This window comes from Alligator mississippiensis, chromosome 13 (genome assembly GCF_030867095.1).
Source record: "Alligator mississippiensis isolate rAllMis1 chromosome 13, rAllMis1, whole genome shotgun sequence".
Lineage (NCBI taxonomy): Eukaryota > Metazoa > Chordata > Crocodylia > Alligatoridae > Alligator > Alligator mississippiensis.
Genome location: NC_081836.1, coordinates 36,397,909 through 36,416,780, shown reverse-complemented (window position 1 = coordinate 36,416,780; position 18,872 = coordinate 36,397,909). Strand labels below are relative to the sequence as shown.

General features: G+C 45.2%; 1 protein-coding gene across 1 annotated transcript in view; it reads right to left on the bottom strand.

The window, feature by feature from the left end:
* Positions 1 to 3,359, bottom strand: part of LOC132244631 (transmembrane protein 104-like) — a 56,238-nt gene extending 52,879 nt beyond the window's left edge. The window contains exons 1-2 of the mRNA XM_059716471.1: positions 2,951 to 3,359; positions 2,735 to 2,828 (exon numbers count right to left, since the gene is read on the bottom strand). Of these exons, the coding sequence (XP_059572454.1) occupies positions 2,735 to 2,747 (13 nt within the window). The 5' untranslated portion in view covers positions 2,748 to 2,828; positions 2,951 to 3,359. The remainder of the gene's footprint in view (positions 1 to 2,734; positions 2,829 to 2,950) is intronic.
* Between the last annotated feature and the right edge of the window lie 15,513 nt (positions 3,360 to 18,872).

Sequence of the window (18,872 nt, the reverse complement as noted above, 5' to 3'; positions counted from 1 at the left end):
CATGTGATTTTTACTGTGCTTGCCAGCTACCCTGATACCAGGCTATATTCTCATGCCAGTGATGATGATAAGATTTTCTATCGACTTCAGTGGGACCAAGTTTAATCAGTTTACTGTGATATGAACGACTGGTGCCTCCCAAGACTTGGGGGGGGCGGGGGGAGGGCGCACCATGGCAGTGAGCAGGGACCGCCTATAGCCACCAGCACTGGTGGTGATGAGCAGGGACCAGCCGCAGATGCCACTGGCCACGTCAGCAGTGGGGGGGGGGGCGGGGAAAGAGAAGGGCAGGTGGCAAGCGGCAACCACCAGCAGAAGTTGGCAGCGGCCAATCTCGGGGGGGGGAGGGGCATGTGCCCCCCCATACGCCTCCTACACATCACATGTCATATACATACCTACAACATGTAAACCTTACACATCTGTTAGGTTAGGCTGGTGGCCAACCAAGTAACAAACAGCCTCTTTTCTAATAAAAGGAGGCAAAAGAAACAACACCTGTTCTCCCCAGGTTTGAACAGATCCCCTAGAGTGGCTAGCATCCATAGCACAGGAAATTGCACTTTCCAGTGATGCTTGCTCCACCGAAATGAAATATGATCTCATGATTATGGTGCTGGATTGGACTCGGGAGTTCTACAGTCAGTCCCTGATTCAAACACAAGCTTTCCATGTGACCCTGAAAAAGCAATAGTCTCTCTGAGCTTCAAGTTCTTCATCTGTAAATTGAAAATAACATTTCTTGTATATACCCTGTCTATTTAGATTGTAAATTTGCTGGGACAATGACTAATCCTAAGTATTTGTACAGCACCAGGCACAGCATTGTCTTAGGTACATCCTTTAAATGCTACTATCATAAATATCGTTTACACACAGCCATCTAAAAGGCCTGCCATATATGGCCCCAAGTCGGAGAGAAATCCTAACTCCTAGAAATGCTCAGCACAGAGTTGGATCCTAGCAGGATATTCAGCAAACAATTCTAAAGATACTACCACTTTCTCAGTGGAAAGTTTTGGTCACCAGCGGATCTCTTGTTAATAGTCCCTTTAGCGTATGCAGGTAATTAGCATCACACTACAAAATGCAAAAACAGTTGTGGATGGTTAATGATTCCTTACTAGAAACACCAAAAACTTAAAAGATCCAAAGATCAGATATCTGTTTTTAAATAGTAATTTTCTCATTTAAAAGTTAAGCTAATTTAAGTGTAAGTTCCAAATAAAAATAGTGTGAATAACACAGGCATACTATCTATAGCTACTAAATCAAATGGTAAGACCTTGTACATTGTAATGAATGAAGAGGTAAGATATATTTTCATTACAGAGGTATAAGAAACAGAAAAAACACAGTACAGTCTGACCAGTAAGCAATCTGACCAAGTTATATATAGTACTGGATCAACAAATTATTGTGTTTTTTCCCCCCAAATACTCATGACCATTTGTCATATTGACAGGCCCATGTCACAAATACCCTTGACAACTCCTGACGGGGGTAGAAATCAACCATGTAGGAATCTTTGATAAAAGATTCTTTTCTTCCTCTTCTGTGTTTTCAGGTACATTTGGTAGACTACAGATCAGGCTCTTGGAGCGTACTTTTCAGAAGGTGACCACTTGCAAAACTACAGCCAGATTTTTCAAAACAGTTCAGCTCTAATTTAAACCAATCCTGGGGCAATTTCAATTGCCAGATTTTTCAGCATCCAGGTTTGAGAGCAGAATATAAGCAAGAACTGCCATACTGGATCCAGTTTAGATACCAGATCCTGTGCTCCGTTTTCTTTCCTCCAAGACTGATGATGACTACATGCTTCAGGGAAAGATACATGAAGCCCCCTAACAGAACTGTTCTGAAATAATCTGCCTCTTCAGGGCATAGTGTCCCATACTAATCTCACAGATGGGCATAAGCAAAGTTATATCCCTTCCAAAGCTTGTCTTGAGTGTTTGCTATTATGTTTCTAGCCATGTAAATGCTCAACCCTCATTCCTGAACCTTAGTAAATGTTTAGGTCCAAAGCACTTTTGAAAAATGATCTCCAGGTAACATGCCCCAACAGAAATAAGGGCCCTTTCTACAAAGGCCCCTGCATGAAATTAGCTTTGAGCTAGAGCAGTAGGGCTTAGCTTCCAGTCTGGGAGCCACATCAGGTCTGCAGGGCCCCCCACGGGTCTAGAAATCTGACAGCAGGGGAGTGGTGACAGCATTAATTGCCACAGCTCCCAGAACTGAATGAAACAGCCCTGTGCCAGATTGCACCAGAATGGCACACGGGGCCACTTCATGGCCAGATCCAACATGCAGGGGTTGGGCTGGCACATTGCATCACACCCACAGGCTGACCCCAAGCTGGATCTAGCCTGTGGGATCCGGCCTGCAAACTGGCTCCATGCCACTCATCCAGCCCACTAGGCCAAAAGTTTGAGCACAACTGAGCTAGATTTTTCAAAGAAACCTCAGTCAACTGCCATACTCATCTTGAGTTTCAAACCCCATTGGATGTGCTGAAAATTCCAATTTATTTCATTCATAAATCTCTACGACCTAAACCTAAACCACTTAAGTGTTTTGCACAAGTCAGTGGCAAAATGCAATATAAATCATTTAAAAAGGAACCTTATATTTCTTGGGAAAAAATCGTTTCTATTCTTTAAGGAGATAATCACTTCTACACACTTAACTGCCTGCAATAATCCCAAGGTTGATGCATGCTGCTTCTTACCTGAGAAGGACATGGTGGTGGCAAGAATTTGAATAAACTTATTCTTCTGAATGGAGAAAAACACAAAAGGTCCTATCAGGAAAACAAAGCCAGCCTGGTAAGGGGGGGGAAAAAGGGAGGGAAGGAAAACAAAATATGACAGCTGATAGCTGGATCTTTTCATACAAATGTTTCTACACTTTAAGAAGTTCCAGAAAATGTCACCAAAAGCCTCACCAGAAAAATCCTGTAAGCATTACTCTTGCTGATGGGCCCCCAGCAGCGGTTTTCATCCAAGTAGATAACCGTGTAATTGCTCTCTCCTGTGCACCTTGGGATATTGCTGAAAAGGGCAAAAGATACAAAGTCCTGTCTTTGCAGTAGCAGGGAAGTGTTAAAGGCTTTCTGGTCTATGTTGTATGAAACCAGATCTGGAGCTCTACCAGCTGGCACTGTTCACACCGACATGATCCTGAACGTCACTTCTCACCACCATCAGTGACTCCTTTCTAGAGCAAATAATTATTTCTTATTTGTTCTGTACCAACAATATGCAGTGCTTTCCTCCTACTCCCCCCACCTTCTCTTCTATTAAATCAACAAGTGGTCCAAGAGCTCCTACAGCTGTATGTATCCTTTGTCTCTGGAGGCAGCTTTACAGACTCTCCAGTTCCATCCTGTACCTGGATATAATAACCCACTTGTGAGTTTAATCATTTCGCCAAGCTCATTGTGGCAGAAACACTCCTTAAAGGGTCAAAGAATCTCAGAAGGGTCCTTGAAAGGAAATGCACCATGAAACCAAGGACTGCACACCATTACATATTAACCCTGCAAAAGGCAAGACAGCTGTGACAAGGAGTGGATTGTTCATCTCCTGGCCCTCCTGTTCTTTAGGAGTGCTGACTAGCACCACCAAACATTAAGCCCTAATGTGAGAGGAGCTGTACAAGAACAGCTCGTGAACTGAAGAAGTCACACAGGGATTGAAAGGAAAAGAACTGGGATAAATCAGAGAAGCAAACCAGTCACAGGCTGGGAAGCATATGGATTTTTAGATCATTTTTGCTTCACCCTAATATAATCAACACACATGAAAAGAAACCAAAAGGGACAAGTAAAATAGCTATAATATATAATATAATAATTAGTATATAATAAAACCTTTTTGGTTTTAAATAAACTCCTGCCAATTGACATTATAGCCCCTCACTCAACTCAGATTAAATGGCTGATTTGAGTTTAAAAAAAAAACCCTGAGTCTCAAAGGAGGAAATCAGTATGGCCTTATGGAGCTGCTTCACAACTGCAGAGCAATACAAGCAAGAAACACTGACTGCCTTTATTTGAAAAGAGAGAGGCCAAACTACAGGCCTTCAGTTTTGCAAGGTTATAGCCATTGGAAATTTGTTCACAGAATTTAACTGAAACTACTACTCTATATTCATTGGATTTGGCAGGAAAACTAGCTAAGAAATATACTCAGACACCCAAAGAAGTCTGTCAGAAATATACATGTGCAAAGGAAGAAGCAGCGCATAAAGCAGGAAGAGATCTGCAATGCTTAATGAATGCAACACATACTTCTTTATCAACATACAGTATACACAGGTATGCAGGGCCAGAATCACAGCAGGTGTCAACTGCCATATCTCTATGAGAGCCAGTGAGGCTCTAATACAGAACCCACCTGAAAACATCTATGATATTGTTTACTGGAAAAAGCAACACTACATCTGCCATACTAACTGACACCTGAGCTGAGCCAGATCTCCCTGGCTCTTCACTACTGCCTTCCACTGAGTTCAGGGTTCGGACAAAAACTAGAATTCACAGCTATGATCCTCTCCTATTACCCCAACAACTATTACACAACTTCATTCTCTGCACTTCTGGCTTTTATTGGATGGCAACAGTCAATGTTGCAGAGAGAAGTGTCATTTAGCACCAATGTGCAATAGGAGGAAAAATACGTAAATAGCACAGTGGCTGCTGCATGCAAAGTGCTCATTTCTCCCTTCTCCCCATTCACCTTCCCTGCACTCCTTCTGAATCCACCCAGCAAAGAAAGCCCAGGTGGTGGCCTGAGCATACGCAGTTATAAAAGCACAGAGCTTTAATTTATTTTCCAATTTGTACTGGAGTACTGTGTCCAGTTTTGGGCTCCACAATTCAAAAAGGATGTGGAGAAGCTTGAGAGAGTCCAAAGAAGAGCCACATGCATGATCAGAGGTCAGGAAAACAGACCTTATGACAACAGGCTGAGAGCCATGGGACTCTTCAGCCTGGAAAAGCGCAGGCTCAGAGGCGATCTGATGGCCACCTATAAGTTTATCGGGGTGTTCACCAGGATCTGGGGGAACAATTGTTTGCCAGAGCCCCCCAAGGGATGACCAGGTTGAACAGTTACAAACTCCTGCAAAACCGTTTCAGGCTGGACATAAGGAAAAATTTCTTTACTGTCCAAGCCCCCAAGGTCTGGAACAGCCTGCCATCAGAGGTGGTTCAAGCACCTACTCTGAATGCCTTCAAGAGAAATTTGGATGCTTATCGTGCTGGGATCCTATGACCCCAGGTGACTTCCTGCCCCTGGGGCAGGGGGCTGGACTCGATGATCTTCCGAGGTCCCTTCCAGCCCTAACGTCTATGAAATCCATGAAATTTGCTCTCTATGGGTGCATCCAGATGGGTGCGCAATGTGCAGTTTGCAGTGCCATACAAGCAGGAGTTCGCCACGCTGCTAATCTGCAGTGCAGCGAGGGGGCCGGGGGTTGACACAGGGACATCATGATGTCAAAAAAATCCGTACCAGAAAAAAGCAGGGCAGCATACATGACTGGAGTGTGTACCGCCCAAAACTAGAGCCTGGCTAGCCAGAGCCACGTTCCAGCTGCCAGGCAGGCTCCACACACCTGGATTGACATTGCTGGAGCCCCAGGAAGCCCCCAGGACCCCAGGTAAGGCTGCTGGGGCCAGCCCAGGTGCTGGCCCCAGCCTCCCCTACCCCAACCAGGGCAACTTGTCACGTGCCAGAGCATATGTGCAGGGATGTTCCCTAGAGACATAAATGTGCCGCTGCTATTTGTTCACAGGAAATGCACATTCCCACTCACAGGGATGTGCCCCGTGTGTTATACGTAATGCTGAAATTCTGAAGCAGTGTGAAATGCTGATCTCATCTCTCCCATTTAAGCCATTGAAAGGGTTTGGTCCCAGGATATGCAGTATTTAAAAATAAATCTCGGTTGCCTAAACCAGAGGATTAACTCCCTTAACTGGCAGCTATAGCTAACTCACTGACTTCTTTGCTGGTCTGGCCACTAAAAGGAAACAAAGGCCTCTCTCATTGTGGATTTGGCATGTGCATGTACTAACAACCAGAATATACTTCAAGCTTTTATTATTTCATACTGAGGTCTTAACCCTACTGTAACTATAGAATTGCATGTACATGTCCATGGCTACTAAACTGCTGTGCTTGACCTAATTTTAAGGAGAAATGAAACAGATCTAGATTTTGCTTTCTGATAAGCATATTCTCTTAGTCACAAGCTTTTGCCTGTTTGGGTACACTGAAGTAACTGCTGCTTAATGCGGTGCTCTACTATGTTAGAGACTGCATTAAAAAAAAAAAAATCTAAATCTAAGCAATTTCTTCTCTGGTATAATCCCCAGTAAGTCATGCACTAATAATTTCCATTGTCATGGAGAGATACCACTCAGTTCAGTGAAGACAGTGGATATGCATTCCTACTTCATTCATACATACATTCCTGCTTGTCTCATGGTCCAACGTATTCAGTGGTCTCTCTTCACATAAGTGTTTCAGAGGCAAAGCTAACTCCAAAGGAGCAAACAAAGGAAACTCCTAAGGAATAAGAATGGTTTATTTTATTCTCTCAGAGCAACTTGCAAACTCTAGTTGAGTATCCCAGGCTCTGAGGGAGCTCATTTGGAGCAGGTGCATGTCCCGCATGCTCCTGAGGACACACAGATGGAAATATCTTAGCTAAACATCCCCAGACATTATTTCCAGCACTGACATCTATTAAAAGGAACACTGACATCCTCTACTTTTCTCAGCAGGAAAGGCTGCTAGGAGTTTTGCACAAGATTTAGTCACATTAATCGCACTTCCCAGCCACATTTCAGCCAGGCAGTACTCTCAGCAGACAAGGGCACACTATCAGACCAGCAGCTTCCTCCATTGACAAGCCTTTAAGAAGGTTTTCTCGCTACATGAGACAGTAGGACAGGCAGCAGAAAAAGGGGCTTTCAAAGAATTCTGTATTTAATGTGCCAAATTTTGTGCCACCTGGATCAACAGATTCCACATGCCATACAAACTCTGACTCTGTGCACTAAGTACATGCTCAGGCTTAACAGGAAACTCACTAGCCAGTAGTTTATGTGACTACTAGGCCTTGTAACTTAAATGCTCAGAAAAGTTGTGGCAGTGATAAGACCCAGCAATCTCATTTCTAAGGTATTTTAAAACTAGGTAATTAATGTGCTTTTTTCTTCCAATGCTTCCCTTCTTGGCTACAAACACTTCTTTCTTCCTTAGGCATGTTTTTCCCTTTGCTGTGTTCAGCAGCTGCTCCTTTTTGCCTTTTTTTATTCCCTTGTTCTCCCATTATTCACCTTCTTGTCCCCCTTGTCTCTCTCTGCACATGTTGCCTCCCCCTCCTCACTTCCGTCTCCACTCTCTTTTCAAGATAATTTCCTTGATCTCTCATGCTTCCCTTTGGTACTCCTCACTCTGCTCACACCCCTCCAGCAAGATCAGCCACTTGGCTCCTATCCTTTAGTCTGGGAAAGAAGCCAGAAGCGTCTCAGTCCCCTCTCCCCCCACCCCTGCTTGCCGATTCCAGATACCCTTGGAAAGTGCATTCAATATTATTAGTAACTGTTGAAAAACCTTCATGTGAAACAGCTCCACAACTAGATTTTGTATCTTAGAATAAGCCACAGCTATGTAACCACCATAACGTACTGACCTCTATGCTAAGAAGCTACATTATGAGAGAAGAGACAAACTAGGGAGCATGGCATATAAACAATGGGAGCTCGAGGCACTCAAATTGCAACTCCCCCCTGAGGCTCTGTGGCAGCATTTCAGTCGATCACATTTCTTTTTTCTTTTTTTTTTTCTTTTTTTAAATCAAAAGCCTTCAAATTTCTGGGGGGAGTGGGAGGGGCCCCATTTTTAACCACTTTGATTCTGGTAGAGCCCAGGCACGTCAACCAGGCCAGAGCCCAGGCATGTCAAGCAGAGAGCAAACAGCACTCCCTAATTTTACGACATGTAATATCTATGAGCTCTTCCCATCCTGCAGCTCAGTATCCTTTGTCTGAGGCTGTGGAGTGATCATAGAGTCCTGGTCCTCTACACCTAGGGGCAGTAGCATCACAATGGGTGGGCAAGAGGAGCACAAGCCCCGGGAGCCTAAGGGAGGAGGTACCAAAATGGAGCGCACGCAGGCACCTTGCTCTCCTGTCCCCCATCCTCACTCCCCTAGCAACCTCCCAGCTTCAGCTCCAGCAGGAGAGTGATGGATGGCACAGGGGCATCTGCAAGTGAGTGAAAGGCACTCTGGGAAACAGTTCTAGAGTGGCAATGCAGGTTTGGGGCAGCTGAAAGAAATGTCACCCCATTTTTTTTGCTGCCAAAACTGATGTTTCTTTGGGTGCTTGACAGGCATCTGCGGCAAAAACACGAGGTGACATCTTGTGTTGGAGACCTACCATATTTTTCTACATACAACACACCCCAGAATAAGATGCACACTTTATTTTTGAAAGGTAGAATGAAAAAAAAATATAATTTTCCTTGAAAATTTTGGTAAGTAGCAGTAAATAACTGAGTAGAAGTAGCTAGGGAGCCCAGTATACTTGGCCTAAGGAGCAGATGCAATGTTACTTTTGCTCCTTTCCCCCTCCTTGCCCCAACAGAGGCTTAAGAGACAAACTGCTATTACCATATTTCTTCATTTATCATGCACACCACAATTCCAAGCAAATGATTTCTGAGGGAAAAGGTGAGTATTTTAAGTGAAGAAATATGGTAAACTACAAATAATGGCCCAGGGAACTACATATGGTGCAGGAGTCAAAAGAGACTGAGCATTCAATACACAGGACAAACCTAGGATCAAGAACACGCAGCATTTTTACAGGTGCTCCAGAAGTCGGGGGGCACTTTAATTAAAGCAGCTCTGAAAGCCACAGTGTCTCGTGTATCAGTATCCCTGTGCTTCAAAATGAAAGAAGGGGAACTTTAACTAAAGCTTTAGATAAAGCATCCCTGCCACCATTTTGAAGCACAGGGATGCTGATACACAAGACATGAAGGCTGGCTGGAGCAGGCTAATTATCACACGTCAGAGCAGCCTCCCAGCACGTAATTACAGCATATCAGAGCAGCCGCCTGGCACATTCTACAGGCACCCTTAAAGAACAGCTCCCAAGTAGAGAGTCCTGTTACTCAAGGAAAAGATCTAATAGTAAGAGGCCTTTGAATAAATTATTGTTAATCAGTTCTGAATATACAACTTACTTTAAGGTACCTGCAATTTTTTCCAGCAATTCCTCCATGCTCGTTTAGCTCATAACATTTTGGGAACAGTACCAATATCAAGATTCTCTTTTATGCATCTTTTCTTTCCTCCCCACTCATGCAATATAAGCTCAAGTAAATTTAAGCAGCAGTAGCTGCTGAGCCCTCTGCTCTCCACAGCAATCTATAAAAGTCTTTCCCAGACAGCAGAGTGCCATCTACATGAAAGAAGAGGGATTTTCTGAGAGTCAGCCAACTAAAGGTAATAAATTTGTCAGGGATGCATCACTGAATGCCTACAAGATGCTTTTCCAATCAGCTCTGCATACTGCAGATGTTTTGTGGCAATTTTTTAAAGTACTAAAATATTCCTGTGAATGAATGAGCAGCATTCTCAAATGGCTTGCAGCATGACATGAAAGCCCTTTTAGGTTGGTTTTTGAATATTTATACACACTTAAAGTGACATGCTTGCATAAATGTTTCAGATTCCTGCTAAGCGTCCACCTATATTCAGGTTTTCACAGATTATAGCACACAGCCATAGATAGGTGCCCAGGGTCAGACACAAACTGGAGCCCAAGGACAGAGGTAGTCCCAGGATCAGCAGCCACTCTGAAAAACTGGCTGAAGTAGTTACATGATCTGTTGAAATAGTGTAATCCACTCTCTTGAATGTGTTTTACAAGCTCTCTTTAGATGAGATATCTGCAGGCATTGACTCAGGCCTGGATTCTACAAGTTGGAGTTTTGTGCAGGTGTAGGGGCCCGCCCATAGTAAACTATCATAGGACTGGCCCTTACAGCACATCTGGCTATACCCATGAGTTACAAAATCTGTCTAGTTTAGCTTCACGGTTACAGGTAGACCTAGAAGCATGGTGGGGACAACCACATTATGTTTTCCAAACCACAGATTTCACCAATTCACCAAAAACTTAGCAAAGGGAATAATTTGCTGTCACGTGTTGCTCCAAATTCCCCAACCCTTCAGATGTACCAATGAGAGAAATGTAAATCTATTAAAAAGACAATAGGCCTGTTCCTCATTCTGTTTTTCCAGACCAAAAATAGAAAACCTACGCAGGCTGCAGATGTTTTGTGGCAAAAGAAAAGAAATCCACCTGTACACTCACCAGTCTGAACAGCTATTCTTTCTGGAAGAAAGGTGAACGACAGAAAACGTCACCTCTGACATGTTGTTCATTACACATCACCCAAAATGAAAACTATTCCTGCAGACAGGAAGCCTCCTTAGAAACGCAGTCAGTGCCGTAGCAACGAAGTTTGGCACCTGAGCCAAAGCCCACAGCAGCAGCAGCAGCCTGCCCTTGCCCCGCGCACAGATCCACGGGGCACGTGCCCCCCCATGCCTGCCCAGGAGTACATGCAGAGGCGGGAGCCACCCTTTCCCCATCTCCACACCCCCTCCCTGCAAATGAGCCACTCATGGCTCCATCCCATGTCCTGCCTCAGCTGGGCAGTGCCTGTTGGCGCCCCTTTGCTTCAGCACCCAGAGCAGTCACCCCACTCATTCAGTCCATGTCACCCCCACTTGCTACGGCACTGCACAGAGTTGTAAAGCAGAACAATGCAATCACAATAGCTACTTCCCTCCCACTAACCTGGCCAGTAAGGGAACAGCAATGTGTGAAATAATGATGCATAATCTCTGCTTATTTTAAGACAGTACAGACAGTCAAAAAGCCTAAGGCTGAATCAATTCAATCTTTGCAGGTTTCTTTCAGCTGCACAGATTGAACCAATAATGCAGTGAACTGACATGCACTTTTGAATCCAGAAAGGCAGCCAGATGCCTACAGTGGCCTAGTCCAGATGCCAGGGGGTGCTAGAGCATGCCACCCAACCTGCCTACCACTGCCAAGGGCACCCAAATGCAGCCAAACAGGGCTTGTTTTTTATCATCTGCCCAGCACGTGCCCCAAACTCCCTACTGTCCCTGTGAAGAAGGGGAATGGGGGGAGGGGGGGGGGGGAAGAACAGCCCCTCCAACATGGGGCCCAGCCAACACCCAGAATCAGCCCATGTGGGGGGACCTCCATGCCTCAGCCACCCTGGGCAGGGTCCCCCAAGTTCTGCTGCCAGCACAGAAAGGGAATTCCCCCCACCCACCCTTCAGCATGGTCCAGCACCAGCTTAGCCCAACCCCCATAGGTGCGGGGTGGGGGGCAGGGGAAACAGCCCCTCTAGCCCAGGGCCAAGCCAGCACCCCACATCAGCTCACATAGGGAGAATCCCCGTGCCTCAGCAGGGGCCTCCCCCACCCTGGGCAGGATTCCCTAAGCCCTGCCACCAGTGCAGAGGGGGAATCCCTCTCTTCCCACCGTTCAGTCCCTCCCGCCCTGCAGGGACCCAGGCTAACCCCAGGCTGGAGGAACTGCTCCTCCCCTCCCACCTGCTGGCACAGGCTTGTGGGGGGGTCAGACCCTCACATAGCAGGGATTGGGGCTGGAGCCAATATTCCCCTTTCCCTGCAACCCTGCCCCCCTGCCCTGCCAGGCTGACATGCACAGGCAGGACCAAGGCTGCAGAACAGATGCTTTACTGCCTCAGCTCTGAGCCCAGGAGCAGGGCCAGCCCTGCTCTGCTGGAGCAGATAGCTTGGGCCAAGGCAAGCCTGCCCATGCTAAGAAGGAGGTGTTGCAGGGGAGGTGCAAAGCATCCTGGGACGCTGGGGGACTGCAAGTTAAACTTGAGTCAGGAGGGGATCTGGGACAGAAGTGTGATCGACTGGTTTAACCTAAATCAGTTTAGTTTGATACTACATTCATCCAGGCCTATCTTAAACCAGTTTCAGCAATTTTGAAACCAGTTTATATGCACTTAACTTCTGTTCTGTTACAGGCTTAAACTGGTTTCTGATTACTTAAAGTGGTTTGTATGTAAAGTCTGTCCCTAATCTAAGAGTCCCCCCTACTTGCAATAGGAACTCCCATGTGCCTAGAGACAGCTCCACAGACTTCAACCTTCATCTATCACTTAACACTTGTGTAAAATGCCAGACAGCAAGTCACACATCCTCAGGAACTCAGTGTGTCATAATCCTTGAGTGGTATGGCAGTGTAAAAGGAGATCCCTTTGGCAGGAATTGTGGCAATAAATCAAATATTAAATTTACATTCATTGCTTTCATCTAAATTGGAACTGCTTAAGTATCCCCAGCAGTTGATTACACTGGCCTATACCAAAGCATCAGCAGCACCCCAGGGGTGATAAGATTACACTTTCTGCTGGCAGAGATGTCAAGGGCAAAGCATCCATTAAAAAACAACATTGAAAATAAATGGAAGGCTTTGAAATTCTGTGTAATAAATAAGGAACATCCCTTGCCAAGGTGGCAAGATTGCTTTCAAGCAAGTGAGTCTCAGCACAAAGGGGGCTACAGGAGTTGCTTACCAGTCCACAGAAAAGCTAGATATGAAAGCAAAATACTGGATAAACTGCTGTGATAGACTGTTTGATGTACACGTATTTCTCAGGACTAGACCCGCATTGTAGTTGTGCGTGGTTGGACTCTGCTAGGCTGTGTTGACATTTCACAGGACTGCATTTATAAGCCACTTAGATTAATCAGGCTGTATTACCAGTTGAAAGTGATATCATTATTGATGGGCATTCTTCTTGAAGAGTAAACACTGCCTTCCTTTCACACCAACCAATGAAGTGAGCCTGGACTCATGAAAGCTAATTGCTGCATATCTAATTTTGCTAGTCTACAAGGTGCAAATCTACCCTGCCTTCTGCCTGACTTCAGACTAACATGGCTAACTACCTATTTCTTCTCCTCCATGGTCATGCAGGGCTCCAGATCCACTGGAATAGGATGGGAGCAGTCCACAGATGACACTGCACACTCTGCACACCTGAGAGGTTATAGGAACAATAACGCAGGGAGGATAGATTTTTCATTGCTAATCCACTAGCACAGGGGCAGCCAAGCTACTACATGTGCCACAAGTGGCACAGGCAGCCTGTGTGCGCGCCCCACAGCAGATCACAGAGGGGAGACAGCACAGCAGCAGACAGGGCAGAAAGCAGAGCAACAGGTAGGGTGGAGAGCACAGAGCAGGGAGTAGAAAGCAATGCGACATTGGCTCCTACCCTGGGGGTCTTTAAGAGGAGGTTAGACGAACACCTTGCTGGGGTCGTTTGACCCCAGTGCTCTTTCCTGCCATGGCAGGGGGTCGGACTTGATGATCTGCTCAGGTCCCTTCCGAGCTACCAACTATGAAACTATAACACATCAGGCAAGGGAAGGGGATCCGAGTGGCATTCAGGCCGAGTGCACAGCTAATGTGGCACACCTGCACAAAAGGTTGCCCCCACCACCACAGTAGCTTACCCCTGCAGAGCAGCACTGCAGGATCAATAGGTCTGCTATAGCCTCATGGTTCTTTCATCTACCCCATCAGTTAACAACCCTTCTGCTACACATATCCCAAGCTCCTAGACCCCTTCAGGAAAAAAGTTAGAGAACAGGCACCAGGCAGGCTTTTCTAGCTATATTCCTTCCTTCCAACTCTTTCATTCAGCATGAAAATTCCCACCCCTACCACCATCAACAGGGGCTTAGAGATGCTGAAGTGCGACACAATAGGGTCTGTATGGGTACAAGAACCAGGGTCTTGTACCCAATTCTACATCAGTGGTGTTAGCAAGCATTACACTCAGGCAATGAAGGGAGAAATAGCCCTCCAAAGGCTCTCGTTTGCTTGGGATGTGAAATTAACTCCAGCTTTGGGATTAATAGAATCCTGTCTCCTTCATCTTTTTTATTAAAGCCAGCAGTGAGAACCCACTGCCCACACTCGCAACACATTACTCATTCACCTCACCCTCCTGGCTCCCACACATTCCCCTCATTGCAGGATAACCTCAGGTTTAAGAAGAAATTCAAGTGAAGCCAGGGCTCCAGCGAGAGCAAGCAGCATGAATATGAATTTCTTTTCTCCTAGGCCAATGTCAAAATCCAACCTGACACATTAGTCATTTCAAACTAAGCAACGATGAAATAGCCACACAATATATCCTATAAAGGGAACTTATTTAAAAAACAGACTGCACAGCACAATGCTGCCTTTCATAAGTACAATAATTTCTTTGGGTTTTAAAGTGATGCACAACATGCAAGAAAAAGTAATAAATAATAAAGCCAGCTGAACAAAGCAAAAAACATTTCCTATTAATATTTCTTCACATTTTAAACAAATTCCCTCCAGCTGCATTCATGCCTTCTGTGCATTTGCCTTCCACAAACATTCACGCCATGACGGGAGCAGATTTTAAAAGGTGACTTAAATCAGAAAGCAAATTAGACTTCTGGCGTTTTTCTTCAGCTTTCCAATGGACCAAGAAAGCCTGCAAGGTTTGATTTGGTTTCAAAACATTTGTTGTTCTGTTTGTTTTTCATCTATGAAACATCTAAGGATTGTTATATCTGATCAACTTTGCTGAAATGCTCACAGGAGGCCTTGCTGTGGATCTAAACCGCATCAACCCATAAATGCAATGGCAGGTGTGCTGGGGAATCTTTACTCCCAACTGCTCAGTGGGAATTAGAGTGAGTGTTAGAAGACCAATAAAACCAAAGGACCTACTTCTAATTCACACAAAGACCCCTTTATACTGTCACAACAGGCAGGAAGTGAGAATATGAATCATGTCCAAGCCGCCGAAGGAAAAATCCCCTTTTTTCACTTCAGGAAGTTGAAGTAGCATTATTTCTCTAACTAGCACAAGCATACTAGTTCTCAGGTTGTCCCAAAACTATTCCATGAATAAGGAGGCAGACAGGACCTAGATTTCTTGTGTATAAAAGATGAACAAAATGCTACCAATGCCTTCATTAATACATCCCTACAGAGGAATGGAAGAGGGACCAGAGGAATGGAAGAGGGGCCTCTGATAGTATTTATGCATGAACATTTTTCAGACTCCAGTAGCCCCAGCAAGATGTGAGCAGAAAATTAGCAATGGTCTCAACTCCCCAAAAGAACTCACCTTGGAACCGTGGACAAGAGTAATTAGAGAATATCCAGAAATTTCTCACACTTGTACCTTGTCATAGTCATTCACACTTCATCCTTGTGCAGGTTTCACCATGGATTCCTAATGGGACTTCTCTTGAAATCTAGAGTGGATGTGCAAATGGGCATGCTTCTCCCACTGATTTTCTGTAGGATGCATGTTTAACACACCTTGGCTCTTTGAGGAAATCTGGCTTATTTTATTTCTTCTTTGCTCTTTTTAATCTATTTCCTCCACAGTATCCAAACTGCATCTCACATTTTTACACTGTTTTAGCAGCTCAGAAATTTATGGCTGCAATGATCCCCTCCTGAAGTTGTACTAGATCTTACAGTTTGGTGGGAAAAAACCCTGAGGAATAGGCAATTCTACATCAAAACCTGAGTGATGACTTGACCATCAGTCATGGTACACAAAACTGAACATGCCAGGATATTTACATCCTAATGACTCTTGGACAGTAACTTTACTGGGTTTGTATTTTTTTGCATGTCCAACTAGTTGAGGGAGCAGCTCCAAATATCACTATCCCTAAATAATTAATTATACTGGCCGAACAGGTCTATGAAACAGCATATAGCTGTTATACATATTTTAACAAGAGGCCTCCATAAAACAGACACTGATAACAGTACTGGTATCTACAACAAAGTGATCAGGACCTAGCTAACAGCTCCATCTTTGAACAATTAGAAGCAATTAGTAAAGGTTAGATTAGAAACCTCACAATGACAACAGGAACAGAAAAGTGGGAGCAGCAGAAAAAAATGTGTCATGAACTGAACCAGGAATCCAGAGCCATCCACCTACACAAAAACACATGGCCAAGATGCAGTAGAAGCTGTTGATCCTGGATTGCCCTCATCAGTCATCTTTGGACCCACAGATAAGGCAATCATGGAAGACAGTCACCCTTGACTGCAAGGGATTGCCAATGATCTAGTGGCCTGCATACTTTCAAAGAAATTTGCAGCATCTGCTATTTCCCAGTTGTTTGTGCAGAATGGAAAAAAAGAGAAATAAAGAAAGGGTGTTCAGATACCATGGTGATGGGCACCACATAATTTGGACAGAGACAGAATAGCAATTACGCAGAAAGGTGGGCTGGTGGATGATGTTAGTGTACTTTAATTACTGTACTGAGTGACTAATACAAAGAGGTTACAATATCTTTAATGTAACACAGAAAGCCAGAACTTTCACTGGTGTGAGGCATTGTGATCATGGGAACTATACCAGTATGGACCAGCTGCTGACCTGCCTCTCAGACCATATCATTCCTGTCCTCTTGGAAGTAAGGGCAGAACCTCAGCTTCTGTAACGCATAAAAGACTACTAATATAATTCTTTCTTCCAACTCTATATTTACTGAGAACCTCACACAAAACCTCGATCTGCAGGTTTCAGAGAGAAAGTCACAATACCTGCAAAGTCTCTGCACCCTCTTCTTTCAGACTACCATGCTGTCTTATAATGAAAGTATAAGGTGAGAAGCTGGGTACTGGGGTATGATGAATCAGACTGAAGTACTTCCCTCTGTTGTAAAGTCTGTGGTTCAGAAAACTAGTGCACCAGGGATTCAGTGTGCCCGACCTTTACAGAACTCCCTGGCACGAGTCGGCTTGCAGAGAAAAAGTCTGATTCCAATTGAGCAGCCTATTGCTATCCCAAAGGGTAGTAGGATACTGTGCTATTAATGTAGCAGAGCTTACATCTGAGCCTGTGCAAGGAAGGATTTGAGAACTCCCCTCTCTCTCGCTCCCTCCTTCTGCAAACCCACGCTAGTTCAGAGTCAGTGTCTCATCCTGCAAAGCACTGAGTGCCTTACGCAGGGTTCTGAGGCTCTAATCTGCTCACTTCAGCACCTTGCGGGATAGGTTTTATAGTCTCTGAAAATTGTAGCTGAAGCCAAGAGCAGAAACACACTATTGCTAAAGCACCACTGCCCTCTGCTGTTCACAATGCAAATAAGGAGCCACACAAAACACTACACCAAAGGGCCTGGAATTCACTCCTGAACTACATTGTCTGCAGTCTAAGAGCTTTTTCCTATTAATTTCACTCCCCAAAGAATAAACGTGCTCATTTAATGACCTGCCCGCACTACAGAAATGAGCTGGCTTGGAGCATACAGCTCCCCCACCCAGCTGCAGATTGGAAAGATTGTATTAAGAAAGGATGTCTGAAAATGCTGCATAGAGATCAAATATGTACTGAATTGTCTGCATTGCAGTTCAGGAAAAATATTCTTTGCACTGGGAGAGGAGAGAAGGCATTAAACACATGGATATTGGGTACATCTACACAAGATGCTTTACTGCAGGAGCTGACTAATTAGCTCCAGTGTAAATCACCCCTGTCTACACCTGTGGTGCTATTAGGCCACAATAAACTAATTAACTCTGCTGCAGGGTAGTACTGGCTGACAAGTACTATCCTACAGCAAAATTGTTACGTGCAGCAAAACACGTGCTACAATGTGGGGGCTCCCTGCTGGCTAACTAGAGTAACCACCTTCTCAAAATGGAAAGGCAGAACACATGTCCATCTCTCCTACCCCACAGCAGCATGGCCAGAGCAGAGCCAGGAGAAGCCCATGGGGGTGAGGGCAGATGTGGGCTACCACTGCAGGCTTAGGGCTTCTTGCCTTTCTGCCCTCCCTATGGGAGCCCCATACCAGCCACACTGCCATGACACGGCAACCGCTGCCTGTCCAGCCGCAGTGGGTGGCACCATCACTCTTACCACCCCTGCTGCTGCCAGGCAGGCAAGTGGTGCCTTGCCATGGCAGCAAAGCCTGCACAGGGATCCCATGGAGATGGCAGCAAGTCAAGGAACCCCAAGCCCTCAATGGACAGCCCACATCTGCCCCCAGCCCATACACAAATCTGGAGGAGAGGGGCATTTGCAACCCCCAATGATCCCCTCCCCGGGACTGCGAGCAGCAGCAGGGAGCCAGCCCACCAACCAACCCCTAGACAAGTTGCCTGTGGCTCTGTCCCACCCCATATCTGGCCCCACAGACATGTATTCCCACCCTGGCACTAGTTATCCCCAAACTAACACCCTCATGCCCCAGCCAGCTCCTCCATAGCACGTTGAGCTGGAAGGGAGCAGCCTGATCTAGGGCCAAGAAACCACCACCCAGATGGGGCTGTGCCACTCCAACTCAATGTGCTGTGGTCCTGGGCACATGTATAAACACTGTACCTAGGAGCAATTAACTCCGGCACAAAATTTCACCAGAATTTATTGTTTTGCATTAATATAATGTGTAGACATGCCCACCGTCTCTCCAAGTATCACAAGCTTAGATTTTTTTTGTTGTTGTTAGAATTCCTTCAACAACATTAACAATTTTTTCTTACTGTGGCTGTTACAAGCCATTGCCTGAATCCCTTGGAATAAGATCACTAAGTAAGGGCTGGAAGCCAGACCCATCACTGACAAGTCTGAAATCAATGCAGAAGTTTATGCTTGCATTATATCTGACCCATTTTCTAACATTCACTATCAATTAAGGTTGCAAAGAAGCAGAGACTTATTCCCATT